At 36.8% G+C, this 15,262-nt stretch overlaps 2 protein-coding genes across 2 annotated transcripts; one reads left to right on the top strand and one right to left on the bottom strand.

Moving 5' to 3' along the window:
• Positions 1-1,681: 1,681 nt before the first annotated feature.
• LOC143711828 (putative G-protein coupled receptor) lies at positions 1,682-8,107 on the bottom strand. Its single transcript, XM_077203842.1, has 2 exons — positions 7,847-8,107; positions 1,682-5,257 (listed from the first exon to the last, which is right to left on the bottom strand). Exon 2 carries the CDS (start codon positions 5,153-5,155, stop codon positions 3,845-3,847), a length of 1,311 nt encoding a protein of 436 aa, XP_077059957.1. The 5' UTR covers positions 5,156-5,257; positions 7,847-8,107; the 3' UTR covers positions 1,682-3,844.
• Positions 8,108-8,747: 640 nt separating this feature from the next.
• rrp9 (ribosomal RNA processing 9, U3 small nucleolar RNA binding protein) lies at positions 8,748-15,132 on the top strand. Its single transcript, XM_077203841.1, has 15 exons — positions 8,748-8,952; positions 9,083-9,168; positions 9,272-9,384; positions 9,472-9,539; positions 10,219-10,260; positions 10,348-10,474; positions 10,593-10,717; positions 11,473-11,565; positions 11,866-11,966; positions 12,057-12,191; positions 12,381-12,443; positions 13,229-13,374; positions 13,632-13,711; positions 13,933-14,006; positions 14,918-15,132. Exons 1-15 carry the CDS (start codon positions 8,884-8,886, stop codon positions 15,009-15,011), a joined length of 1,416 nt encoding a protein of 471 aa, XP_077059956.1. The 5' UTR covers positions 8,748-8,883; the 3' UTR covers positions 15,012-15,132.
• Positions 15,133-15,262: the final 130 nt, after the last annotated feature.

Raw genomic sequence — 15,262 nt, 5'->3', positions numbered from 1 at the left:
GCCTCTGTGTGAATACGTCTTCCCAGTGGTGCAATGAGATAAACGGCAGGCACCTGAGTTAGTGGGTTTGAGTCCTGTGTGGGACAACTTTATAAAATTGTTTGTAAAGTTGTTCTTTCAATTGCTTTATTATCCAGGTAAGCATTGTTTTAATCTTTCTTCTTTTGGGATTAGAAATATGATTGTTTTTATTCATTCTATGTTGATTCCCACCTGAAGTCTTGAGTACCCAGAAAGTTGTGTGATCAAATAGGATGGTTATAGCAGTCATTGACTATCAATTTTTCTGATTCCAATGTAAGCAGTTACATAAATTGGTTGTTTTCGTCATATGCATAATCATATACTCTTTTTTGCCTTCGTGGGTTAATACTCATCTTCATATCTCTTTTGTGCATTGTGTGTAAAGTAGTGAGCTAGAGAGCAGGGTGTGATTAGAGGTTTGTGGTGGTCTAAGTAAACCTCTATTTTGTTAATTGTTCTGGCTTTTATACATTTCAAGTTAAATGCATAAGCTTTAAACAGAACACCTATGTGTATTCAATGGATAGCCCTATAACCCTAACATGAGGAAAGGAAACCAGGATTCACAAATTAGAAATAAGACACATTAGGAATTTTACAAATGATGTACCAGTTCCAGATCAAAACTGACCGAATGCAATGAAAGGGATACAGAACTTTGCTATGCTTTCATTACATGTTGGGCTTACAATGCTTCATATGTTTGCAATACTTGCTGTGCTTGCTGTACTTCTTGTTTGCTGTATTTGCTGTGGTTGCTGCACTCTTTGCTTGCTGTACATGCTGTGCGTACAATGCTTACTCCGTTTACAATGCTTGCTGTGCTGCTATGCTTGCTGTACTGGCTCTGCTTGCGGTAACTTAGGTTCTTGGCCCCGTATCGCTGCTTGCAGCTTTATTTTGCACCTGTTTTTGTCTGTACATAATGGTCAGATGTCCTCGTGGTGTTTCATTATGGAAAGCTCTCATATTAATCACCTTCATTGTTTAATCTCACAGTTTGTAACATTTGTTTTAGTTCACCTTTGCTCAGTTTGGATTGTGCGGTTGGATCATCGCTTTTAAAAAACATTGTTTTGGCAGCTGCCCTGTTTTAGTTTGCTTGCGTTAAGTCTAATCTGCATTCAAATCTCCCATTAGAGTTAAAAACATGTCCCTAAAAATGATGGAGATATAATAACATGAAACAGATGATATACTGAAAACTGAACTGATCTAAACTACACAGAATTTACTGTGTTCTATAACCCTATTTGGCATAAGTCACAGGATTTTCAAACACAGGAGAACAAGAATATCAGAGAATGAGTAAAAATATACGAATGCTTTTTTTATTTTTTAATGATTTTGAAAGAAGTCTCTTCTGCTAACTAAGGCTGCATATATTTGATTAAAAATATAGTAAAAAGTAAAACTGTAATATTGTGAAATATTTTTACAGTTTAAAATAGCTGTTTTCCATGGTAATATATTTTAAAAATGTAATTTATTCCTCTGATGTAAAGCTGAATTTTCAGCATCATTACTTCAGTCTTTAGTGTCACATGATCCTTCAGAAAACATTATAATATGCTGATTTGGTGCTCAAGAATGTTAAAAACAGTTGTGCTGCTTCATATTTTTGTGGAAACTGATACACTTTTTAATGATTCTTGGATGAATTGAAAGTTCAGAAGAACAGCATTTATTGTAAATAGATTTTTTTAACACATTAAACATCTTTACTGTCATTCTGATCAATTTAATGCATCTTTGCAGAAAAAGTAGTTTCTTTAAAAAAGAAAATTACTGACCCCAACCTTTTAAATGATAAATAATGTTAGTTACTGATAATGATGTGGCTTATACTTCAGGCCGTTGTTGACTCTGTGGAGTAAACTATTAGCCTGCACGAAGATACATCTAAATAAACAATGGCAAGAAACCAGCTCTATACAGTACCATCCTCCCATAAAAACATAAATACAGCTCTTATCCATCTCCATGACAACAAATGACAGTAATGGTCACATTGTTTTGTATAAATAAAGAAAGTGCAAATAAATACATGTATGATGTAATGGGTGGCTCCATATAGCACACCATTCAAAATAAGGATAACAAGACGGTCCACATAAATCAGCACAATGAGCTGTAAACGCAACACAACTCAACATATGCTGCATTGAACTGAATCAGTATCTGTCAAGCTTTCTGTGACTATAGTGTCTTTATTAAACAACGAAACAATCTGGCTTTCTTACTTCATCCCATGTGAGATATCTACAATGGAAAAAAAAATACAGCAGATAGCCAAGTGCATTATAAATAATAGAAAGAAATATGTATAAATAGATTCAAAACACTTTTTATAAGTTCTTGTCATTTATGTTACTCAGTTTTTTAAAGAAAGTAAAAAAGGTGTTCTCTGTAATGCTCAAAAAGCTGACGTTTTTAGAAAATTTTGGATATGTTAATAAACCTTTGTCAGGAGGACTGATGCCATATTTGAAATAAATATTAAATATATCATTATCTTTCCAAATGAAAACAAGGCTGAGAGGTCATTTTTACAACAAAGGTTGTAGACCTATGTGATTTAAATATTGCATCTACCCTGACTATGTTTTATTTAAAGGTTGGTTATGCTTGATGAAATTAAAAGTTTAGGGAACTAATAAGTCATTTCGGTTCATAATGCCATTCAAACCCTAATCAGCTCTGTGTTTGTAAACATGTGGGTGGAGTCACCACTAGGAAGAATTGTGATTGGATCAGAGCCATTGGCTCTCAATGGCTGTGGATTGGATTAAAGGCATTTGTTGTTCATTGTGTCACAAATTCTGTCTTTCCATCCCAGAATTTAGGATCTCTTAAAGGCCCCCTGAAATCAAAATTATTATTTTTTAGCTTTTAGTATGAAAATGTTAGCCTTGAGGTTATAAATAAGCTGGCGTGTTCCAAAACAATGACAAAATTCGCATTTAGGAGATACAAGCATTCAAAACTTAAAGTCCTTCACTTCCACTAAAATGGATCACGGATTTTTATGCTTTGCAGAGTTCTCATCACACCAATCAAATGCTCTCTAGAATCTAAAGCGTCCCGCCCCCTACGCTATAAATACCACATGGCCAAAGCGGCCGTTGACACGTCAGAAGAATTATGGGTTGGAGATGTGTGTTCGGTTGCTCAAAAGCTCAAGTTTTATTCCGTTTTCCAACTGTACGATGGCTAAGAATGAAATGTCTGAATTTATTCGAACCTCTATTGAATCCAACGTATCATCAGTGCTCGTATTCGCTTCCATGGTGCCGTCAAGTGCGACTTGCAGTCTGTGAGGTAAACTATACTAAACACTTGGCTATTTGAAAAGGGGGAGGAGCCATTCAATACGTCCCGCCTTAGCTTCCTGTTTCAGTGGAAATTACGTCAACGCATCATACAAAGCTGCGCGTTCCAAGGCGCTTCAGTGGACCTTTAAAATTATAATTAAGCTGTTGGTACACCATTTAAGACTTTTTATGACCTTAAATTTTCCAAACCTGTTTTCTTTTTAAAAAAATGAGGACTTGAAATGTGCTCCTAAATACATTTTACTATTTTAAGCGCAACTGCTAGTAGAGCGTGCACTGTTGATCACTGGGATTGTTCACAATAAGATCAATAACATGCATTTAGAAAATAGACAGGGAGAATTTTCATTTCATGCATTTCAAAAAAAGTTAAAAATCGCAAAAAAAACTTAATTTGTAAAGTAATAAAAATGCATCACAGAAATGATTATGAATTGGAATGTTTTCGAGTAACTCCTCAATGTCATGAAAATCTCATGAATATTTTAGGTAATTTCTTCTGGTATTTGCCCTGGTATCCTAAAACTAGTCTGCTCCAGCGTGCTCCCCGGTGTAGCCATGTGGTAGCTGCATCTGACCCCATCCCTGTCGCCGCTCCTGTGCAAAAAGTGAAAAAAGTCTTCGTGGCCTGAACGTTCGTGGCCCGACACAGAGGGCCGCACTGGCCTGCCGACTGATCGGCAACACAAGAGCATTTTACACAACTCCTCCCTGATCTGACGGTTCAGCAGCCCGTAAAAAAACGGGTTTACCGCGAACGTGGAATACGCCAGCCAGGTGACGGGTCCCTCAGCTTCTTCTGAGGTACTGTGAGGGAATCCCAGCGACAGATGCAGGTGGAAGGCAAAGTAAGGCAGCCAGCAGAGCAGGAACTGACCCACGATGATGGCTAAAGTAAGTGCCGCTTTCCCGCCAACCAGTGTTCTCTTCTTCCTGCGCGGGACCGGATTTCTCCGGATGCTCGTGCTTGTGGTGATGATTGTAGTCTGGCTGTTGACGGAATCAGACCGACGCTTCGGATGAGCGGTCGCCATCGTCCAGCTCGGGATCGGCCCTCTTTCCCGGGCAGCCGTGTGGGCGACTTTATAGACGTGCCCGTAGACGGCAATAATAATGACAGCTGGCACGCAAAAGCAAACCGTGCAGAACAAAATAGCAAATACTCGACGGTGTCCGCTGTGGCTCCAATGGAGAGAGCAGTGGGTTGCGGCAATGGAGCTTCTACTTCCATAACTGGGCCATCCGAAGACCGTAGCAAGTCCCAGCAAAGTAGACACCACCCAGACGAGTCCCATCACAGCTGCGGATAACCAAGGGGTCATTTTAGCCTCGTACCTCATGGGGTGCACGATGTAGAAGTAGCGTTCGATACTAATCACAGTAACCGTAAAGATAGAGGCAGATATGAGAAAGGCATTGAGGAATATGTACAATCTGCATTCGAGTACGGAGAAGATGACGCCGGCGAAGAAGGGCGAGCCGCAGACGATGCCGAGAGGCATGAGGAGCGCAGCGCACAGCAAATCCACGATGCAGAGGTGACACACCAAACTGAACTTGCGGAGGTGGGGGACTTTCACTACTACTGCGAGTACACCGCTGTTGGCCAAGAGTGCCACTGCATTAAGAGTCACCATGACTACGAGCCCGGACGTGTCTCGTAAACGAGATTGTGGGTTAGACATGCTCCCTAACTGCATGCTGGGAGCCAGATGGATAGGGTGGCCATGACTCAATGTCTCATTAAGTTCAGTTTCGTTAAGCTCTGGTGCAGGAGGTAATCCAGACGCATCCATTGTTTACAGTGTAGCGCACCCAACACAAAGCAGAAACACACGCTTCTCCATCTTCCACCAGTCAGACATGGGGACTCATTGGGTGGAGGTCAAAGGTCAGCGCTGTTGAAAGAAAAATATAAAACACAAAATCAGTAAAACTACATTTGAACACGTCGACAACAACACATTTACCAATTTAAATGTGCATTAAATGATTTTAGATGTTTGTTTTTTTACTTGTTTTTAAAAAACTGTATAGTTCCCTTTGGAAAGCGCGTGCTTTTTCATTTTTCTTAATTCATATCTGTATTAAATACGGTATTATTATAAAATAACTAAATTATTATTATTATTTAATTTTCTTTCTCTGTATTCACATTTGGGCTCTTTTATTGCTGTTTTTTTTAACATCTGCCTGGAGGCATATTGCTTGTTGTTCACTTTTGATAATAGTTTAAATGTACGGTTGTCTCTTTTGCCATTGGCTAACTAAATAAAATAATAAAATAATAAAATAAAATAAACGGAAAAACTGTAAAAAATAATAAAACTACAAAGTGCATAACATATACACATATGCAATAAAACACAAATAAAATAAATAGAAATTTAGTTACATAATTAAGTATTATAAATGGTTCTGACTGTGTAACACACCTGAAAAATGATTCGATTAGCTTTTGATTATTATTTTTTTTATATATATATGCTGGTTGACCAAAGTTTTAAAATGAAGTAAAAAGTTCTTGACTAAAGTCAAAAGCAAGCTATGATACATTTAGTATTTTTTCATGCTTAGTCTTTCAAAAAATAGGGGCGTTCAACACCTCTACATATGTTTTTGCTTATGTCTAGGGCCTAAAAATACTATGGCAGTGCCATGGTACAGTGATACGTCAGATGTATACTAAATAACAGTACTATATTTGTATGGTATACTTTAACTATGTCAAAGAATACCATGGTATTACCATTATGGTGTCCAAAATGGCATCCGTGGCATCATTTACAGAAACAGTTGATACTTTTAGCAACATATCTAAATCAGCAGGTTATTAGCATAACATGTCCAGTGCATTATCGTGATTCTATTTTTGTACCCGTGGCTCAACATTGAGAAAGCGAGAGAGGCTTGATCAGTTGGAATAATTCATGGTGCTCGTGGTGCTCTAACCTTTTGAAGCGGAGAATAATGAGCTCACTTGTTTGGCTGCAGCTGCTAGGGTTTCTCTGGCATTAGCGTTAGCATGAGCTCACTGTCACCTGCACATCACTACAATGTGCTCACGCCACAGACTTCACTGTGCACATAATCACTCTCACACTGCTAGACATCATCTCACTGATGTCACTTACTGTACTGTAATGCCTAGACAACTCCTCATCACAAACTCTTAAGATGACGTGTGTAATGTAGAGACAAATTTAAGTAAGCCATTTGTTGTAGCCATTTTATGTCATCTATATAGGATTATTAAGATAAAAAAAAGAATACTTTTGTTCAGCAAGGACACTTTAAATTGATCAAACGTGACAGTAAAGACTTTTACATTGTTACAATTTTCAACATTGATAATGATACGAAATGTTTCTTGAGCAGCAAATCAGCATATTAGAATGATTTCTAAAGGGTCATGTGACACTGAAGACTGAAGCTGAAAATTCAGCTTTGCATCACAGGAATAAATTGCATTTTAAAATATATAAAAATAGAAAGCAGTTATTTTAAAAAGAAATAATATTTAATTTGAATGTGTTCATGTCTCCATTAAGCATTAAAGATGACAGTATATAGTATATATATATATATTTTTTTTTTACAGTATCAGTACTTCTGTTGACCAGCCAAGCTATATTACGATCTCCACCAGTCAATTAATCATGCCAATAATCATAAAGCATCTCTAATCTTTTATAGTCACAGCTCATCAGCACATGTCCAGGGCTAGAAAATGAATGCAGAGTACTTTGGCATGAAAAAGCACAGCGGCTGGATTACATCATGACCATTGCGGGCGGCTGTACAGAACGTACACGCGTGTTTTAGTTAATCAGTTTGTTTATCTTGATGGATTGTTAATGCCTTGACCTGGCACTACCTCCATTTTCACCACGAAAAATAACTTCAGAGGAAGTATTTTAACTAAAAAATCAACAAATTACACTTCTACAGTCCTCCTCCCCCAAATCAGTGGCTTCCACTTTTAATCCTGGCATGTTTCTCGGCCAGTAATCTCTCTCTGCTCAGACGAGATTGTCTGGTCATCTAATAAACAGATGCAATGTGCAAGTTTTGGGTTTTGGGTTATGAAAGAGATGCCCTGCTTTTAATATATTGTTTTAACATAAATACACAACCACACATCAACATGAACATGCACTGAAACTTCTTCTAAATGTGTTATTGCATTATAAAAAAATAAATCAGAAAGGTTAGCTAAGCAGTTGGATTCTGTGCTCTACATTGTTTACGGTTTTAAATAACCAGGAAAAACAACTTTTTAGAAAAATTATTTATCATTAAGCATTTCTGTAGTTGTCCAGCATATATGATCAATTATGCAAAATTTGTTGTTTACTGAGAATACATGGATTATTTCAACCTTTAACACTTGGGACTTCAAAGTATGAGACAGCATTTTTATAGCAATAAGCTGAATGTTTAAAACAAACAGTAAAGTGTAGCAAATTACAATAAAACAATCTCACCTGAAGTCCATCAACTAAGTCTGGTCAATCATCATTAAATGTCCCAAAATCCTGGATCTGTCGGTCGGTGATGAGGAGTGTGTGGAGTTTATCCAGCACTTACTCTGTCTGTGGTGCGCAGAGCTTGATGGAGTTGTGTTTGGCTCCGCACTCTTTGCACTTTAGACAAGCGGAAGACATTACAGAGGCAGATGTACATGATGTGCAGGTCAGTCCATTAGGAGACTAATGCATCATCTGTGGACAGAGCAATTACAGTGTGTCAGTTCCCCTCACTGAGGAGCCCGAGAGCTGCAGGTGCAGAGAGAGAGAGAGAGAGAGAGAGAGAGACCCAGACCCAGACTACATGTGTGTGTTATTTTATGTATTATTATACATGTGTTTTAATGTATATATTTGCAAATATGTGTGTATTTTATTTATAATATTATTTTTATTTGTATTAGTAGTAGTTATGCATTTTATTGCATATGCTTGTGTATATTATTTTTTGTATTATTATTTTACATGTTTTAATGTATATATTTGCATATATGTGTGTATATTATTTTATATATATTATTATTACTATTATTATACATGTTTTATTTGCATATATGTGTGTATTTAATTTTATGTATTTATAATATATTATTATAATTAGTAGTAGTATTTATGTTTTTTATTGCATAGGCTATGTGTGTGTATTTTATTTATTTAAAGATATATTATTATTTATTATTAACAGAAGTAGTAGTTATTGTTTTTTATTGCATATGTTTGTATATATGTGTGTATATTATTTTATGAATGGTTATTATTATTCCGTATAGTTTATATCACACAATGTGCAGTTATAAAATATAAATCACACAGTTATGTAATGTATCGTCTCTCCATTAGACTGCGCTGTAGCGCAAACACACACGTAAATCACTCGAGAAGAAGAACTACAGGAAGCTTGTGTTTGTGACCATGTGAGTGGCATGCTAGCAGTGCAAAATAAACGTAGGCAATCCTGAATTACGTTGTTTAAGCAAGTAGTTTTAAACGTCATCATGTCATCTTTCTTTATAAAGAAAAGGGTAATTTCTGCGGCTGTCAACAAAGGAGATTTAAAAAGAAAGGTACGTTTATGTTTAGATGAGTGCAATGAGAAATGAGTTTGTATTTATCTTTTCAGCTTTCATAATGTTATTTTAAGCTTTTTTTCTTTGATATTGTAAAAAAATATTAACATATGTATATCAATGTTAGAGTAATGCAGATGATGGCAAAGGGAGATCAAAAAAGTTCAATAAACGAGCGGATGAAGAAATATCGAGTGACTCAGAAAATGAAAGGTAACGTTAACTGACCTACTGCAGTGTGTTGTGGAGAATGAACGCTGATGTCTTGTAGTTTTTCTTAAATCAAATCAAATCACATATGGCATATCTTCTGCAGAACTGAACCAAGTAGAAAACAGCCGGACAATGAAGACGACGAGATCGAGGAGACACCGCAAGAGAAGAAACTTCGCCTGGCCAAACTTTACCTAGATCAGCTGAGAGATGAAGGTGTGTAACATCATCATCATCATCCACACGAGACTCAAACATTCCCACTGTTTTCTCAACCCGTGTTCTCTTTGCTGTCTCTAACAGAGGATAAGAAAGCTGAGGAAGAATCATTTGAAGCGGATCTCATAGCTGGAAGACTGCAGGATGATCTGGTAAATCCACTGGCTTTCTTCACATTCTTATCGTTTGCTATTTAATATCAATTCTCTAACCTAAGTGTGGTAGATAGTGTGATGTCACACTTTTTGCTCATTTATTCAGGAAATCCTTAGCGTAAACCTTTAAAATGTTGCATCAGATATTTGGGACAGCATTACTTGTACTTGTCAATTAAATTTCTAACTTAAAGGGATAGTTCACCCCAAAATGAAAATTCTGTCATTAATTACTCATCCTCATGTCATTCCAAACCCGTAAGACTTTCGTTCATCTTCTGAACACAAATAAAGATCTTTTTGATGAAATCTGAGAGCTTTCTGTCCCTCCATTCACAGCAACGCAACTACCAAATTCAAGGCCCATAAATGTAGTGAAGACATCATAAAAGAAACGCATGTGACTCCTGTGGTTTCTCTCATCTCAGATTTATGAAGCGATGAAGTGCTTTACCACTTTATTTACAAAATATATATCTCCAACGTGCGTTAATGACAGAATGGGTGAACTAACCCTTTAAATTGTGTTGATTTTTACTAAAACTGTTATTTTGGAGGACGTTATATATGGCTACGCTTGAGTGGATTGTGCATAATATTATTACCAATGTAACATTTGAGTGTAATAATTATTCCTGTTCTCCTCTAATCACTTGTTTTTATTCATCCTCCACAGCTTGAACAGAAAGGCAAACTACAACGACTGATAGCCAAAGACGTGAGTGATGTTTATCATAAACTGCTGTGCAGATACTATATCTATAAGTATTTGCTCTGTATGACATCACCCTGACGTCTCCTCTAGCTCATAGCTCCAGACCCAGAAGAGGTCAGGCTGTTGAGAGGACACAAACTGTCTGTCACATGTCTCGTCATCACCCCAGATGAGAAATACATCTTCTCTGCAAGCAAAGACTGCTCGATCATCAAATGTGAGTTTGACAGATCATCTGTGCTCTGCTTTAACGTTCCACATTTTTGACTGAGTTGACCTTAATGCTTGTGTTGTAGATTATGTTCTTCTGAATGAGTGCTGTATATGATCTGCAGGGGAGGCGGAGACTGGAAAGAAGGTGCACAAGATTGCAGGAGGACGGAAGGGAACGGAGGAGCATCACGTGGGACACACCGCTCACGTCCTGTGTATGGCCATATCATCTGACGGGAAATACCTGGTGAGAGGAGATGTGATCGTGTTATATTATTTATCAGTTTTCTGCCTTAGAATTACACTGGCTTAATTTTTTTTTGCCATGCACTAATATTTTCATCCCCAAGATAACAAATTCAGTAATATTTTTGATAAACATTTATAGAACTTTGGACTTTTTTAAATCTGTGTATACACTACCGTTCAGAAGTTTGGGGTCAGTATGTTTTGTTTGTTGTTTTTTGCGATTCTTTTGACTTTTCTATGCATCAAATAATTAAAAAAAAACTTTTCATGGTTCCCTCAAATATTAAGCAGCACAATTGTTTTCAATATTGATAATAATAATAAATGTTCCTTGAGCAGCAAATTAGCATATTAGAATGATTTCTGAAGGATCATGTGACACTGAAGACTGGATGCTGAAAATTCAGCTTTGCATCAGAAGAAAAAAATAGATTTTAAAATTGATTCAAATAGAAAACTGTTCATTTAAATTGTAAAAATATTTCACAATATTACAGTTTTTACTGTATTTTTAATCAAATAAACGCAGCCTTGCTGAATAGAACAGACTTGAATCAAAAAAATCAATTTATCTATCTAATCTGTCTATTATCATATGTATTTAATTATTTTATATTTGTGGATTGCTTTGTTTTAGAGTAATTAGAATAATTTTACTGTTTTTTGTGCTTTTTTTATGTTAGAGTTTTTGTCAGTTATTGAAAACACAAAGTTGGATGCAATTTAATAGGTACTTTTTTCTTTATTTTCCAGGCAAGTGGGGACGTGAATAAACTCGTCATGATCTGGGATCCGATGACGTGTAAACATCTGTACAAGTTTACAGGACACAGAGGTGCTGTATCAGTGAGTAAAAGATCTCTTCTGGACACATGCATTCTCTGACCTGAGTCATTGAGTGAGTATATCAGTGTCCAATCCACTGTCCTGCAGAGTTTAGCTCCAACCACAGTTAATACACACACCTGAACATTCAGTCTTCAGACTCACTAGACACCTCTTCCAGGCAAGCTGAACTCTGCAGGACGCCGGCCCTCCAGGGGCAGGATCGGACACAAATGCTTTAGATGATGGGAAATTCCAAGCTTATATGTCATTTACTTACTGTTTGTACTCATTTGACTGAATTGAACGATTCCTCCACAGGGTTTAGCCTTTAGACGAGGGACTCATACCCTCTACAGCGCATCACATGACCGCTCAATTAAAGTGTGGAGTGTGGACGAGAACGCTTATGTAGAAACCCTGTAGGTATACCAGCTGATATGAGTATTATAATAAGAAAGAGAACTGTACTTGCTCGTTACTCACAAGGATCATGTGTGTTTATTCGTCAGGTTCGGCCACCAGGACATGATCACTGGGTTGGACTGTTTGAGCAGAGAGAGATGTGTGACCGCAGGAGGACGGGACAGAACAGTCCGAGTGTGGAAAATTGCAGAAGAATCGCAGCTCGTCTTTCACGGGCACGAGTGAGTTTGTAGTTGTGACGTACCTTTCTAGCGTTATGATCTCAAAACCTCCCTGATTAAAGCAGTAGAGTTTGGGCTTAGCTACATCAACAGTTATGATTTCATTCATCTTGCCATATCTAAGGATGAATTCTGTTCACCTTCCTGTATGTAATGATGTTTGTGTCCATGTCCTCTGTCTGTCTGAAGGGGCTCCATTGATTGTGTCCAGCTCATTAATGAAGAACACATGGTCACTGGTGGAGATGATGGGTAAGACTTTGGCTGTGTGTGAAATCGCCCCCTATACCCTCATTCACTATTCCCTACGTTAGTCCACTAATATGATATTTAAGGGTATATGGGGTGATTTCAGACAAAGCCTTTTTCTATTCAGCTCGATTTTTTTAAAAGTGCATAACTTTCATTAATAATAAGCATTATTACATTATGCTACACTATCATTGATCTTCTCAATTGCATTTACTCATGTTTTTACCAGTGTTGGTATTGTTACTATTAACAATAGTTTTTGGTCATTGTAATAAAGATGAAATAATACTTAATATTAAAAAACGTAAATGAAAATTTACAATGTTGCCTTGAAATGAACTGAAACAAGTTTAGGTACTGAAATTTACTAAAACTGACAAAATAAAATAAAGCTAAATATAAGACTATATATATATATATATATATACTGTATATAACAAATCTAATAAAAAGGAAAAAAGCATATAACAAAATTACTAAAACTTAAACCTAAAAACAAATTCAAATTATGAATACAGTATATACTATGGTAGTATATAAATAATACTTAAGCAACACTGATTTTTATGTTCTTGGAAGCAGATAATTTATCCTGAGATAATAAATACCTATAGAATGAATTTACACATTGTGAAATTTGTTATATTACTGAAATATTAACTAAAATCCCAGGAGGTATTTCAGTAAATATTATAGCTCAAAGGATTTCGGTTATCAAAAAACTTTTGAAATCCATGCTTTAATGTTTAATTGATTAAATGTCACCCTTCTGTGGTTTTGTCCAGCTCTATTTCTATTTGGACGGTTAATAAGAAGAAGCCGGTGAGCACAGTGAAGAAAGCCCATGGTAGCCATGGCAACACAGGTCTGGAGCAGCCCAACTGGGTGTCGTCTGTAGCGGCGCTGCACAACTCCGACACCGTGGCATCAGGTGCACACACACACACACTCTCACAGGCAACAAACCCAGTGCACTTAAATCTACAGCCGCCCACAGACTCGCATTTGCTTTTTTGTCTCTCTCACACACACAAACACATGATTACCCTCAAGTACAAATATTACCATCATAATCTGTCCTCGTTCCACGTTGACCTTGTCCACAAAGCACTCCGCCTTCTGTATTTCCATATGAGACTGCTCTCCAAATACATGATTATCATCAACATCATTGTTGTCCCTCCCCAGGCTCCCATAATTCAGCGGTGCAGCTGTGGAAGTGTGGGCAGGGATTCAGAGGCCTGGAGCCGCTCTTCAGCGTCCCTGTGGTGAGCAGAACAGATCCATAGAGCTCTAATAGACGGGTTACTGTCCGTCTGCTATTGAATCACGTCCTTTTGTGTGTGTGGATAAAGCAGCATACTTCATCTGGAGAGGATGAATAATGAATCGGTTCATAACACCACTATTTTTTAACTGCACAGTGGCCACACATGATGTCTCTCACAGTAACCTGCAGTATAATAAATGTTAAACATTTCTGTTTTAGACTGGATTTGTGAACAGTCTGAAGTTCTCAAACTCTGGGACGTTTCTTGTGGCGGGAGTTGGACAGGAGCACAGGTGAAGTGTTTGTAAGCGTAGGTGATTGACACTAATGATTGTTTTTCATGTAGTGCCATTTGCAAAATTGACCAATCATTTTGTCAGTCAGCGGTGCACTTTTTCTGATTTCAGATATTCTTTAGTAAATTGAAATTCAGCAATTTTGTATGAATTCTATCAGTGATTTAATTTTATGGGATATATCAACACTGACTGCGTCCGAAATCGCATACTCTTTTGAGTAGGTAATTATTTTGAATAAAAAGTACGTTCTATAAAGTTTGAATGTAATCTGGACGTACTACACTTGCTATGCTCTCATCATGTTGCGTCGCTTCACTGTCATTCACTGATCCTCTCCCGTGGCCTCATGGGATAGTAAAGTGTTCATTGTATGCACACTAGGTCATTCGGACATGCTTATTTTGTCACATACTCTTTTCTTTTTTCTTTTTTTTGCCTAGTATATAGTAGGGAAGTGTGCGATTTCGGATGTATTTTATCAGCCATTGGTCTCTAAGTTTTAGTAACTATCAATATCATTTTGTTAGTTTTCGTCATTAAAACACATATGTCCTGCACATAATATATGATTTTGATCTTCTGTAGGAGGTTTATCTTGCTATAAGTGATCTTGATAAAAAGTTGAGTTCAGCTACTAGTCACTTAAGGTTACTCAAAGGTAGTTAGATAACTTTTTATTAATGTATTAATAATATAATACATTAATATTTGTATTCATTTATTTTTCACTTATTACATTTATTTTAAGTAAATCAATGCATGTACCTTCAAGGCCTGATTTTATGCAGTAACCACTAGATGGCAGTAATGTGAAGTAAATTGGTCCTTTGTGTTTAGCATTTACACATTTCGTCATGTCTACATTCTTTAGCTCAGTGTGTCCTGTTTTGTTCTGTCTTTTTCAGGTTGGGCCGATGGTGGAGAATAAAGGAAGCTAAGAACGGACTGTATATCATTCCTCTGAAAAGACAAGCGAAAGAGCAAGAAGTGGTCCAGTAATGGGGCCTGATCTAGGGAATTTGAATTTGGTATCAGAGAACTTTTGGTTGCATTTTTGTTTTTCTTTACATGTCAGAAGATGGTGTAAAAGAGAAGCTTTTGATTAAATTTCTATTGTGTTTATCTGTTTCACTACATTTGTCTACAGCTCTATAAACAAGCACGAATTTGTTATTAGTGGAAGAGTCTACATGTTAAACTCAAATGAAATACTGCATTTATTGATGGGTAGAGGAGTGGTGTGGTGTGAG

This window comes from Siphateles boraxobius, unplaced genomic scaffold (genome assembly GCF_051911475.1).
Source record: "Siphateles boraxobius isolate OS27281-9 unplaced genomic scaffold, OSU_SipBor_1 5, whole genome shotgun sequence".
In the NCBI taxonomy this organism is placed as follows: Eukaryota; Metazoa; Chordata; class Actinopteri; order Cypriniformes; family Leuciscidae; genus Siphateles; species Siphateles boraxobius.
The sequence above is the reverse complement of the archived record's forward strand: the minus strand, read 5'-3'. Positions and strand labels throughout refer to the sequence as shown.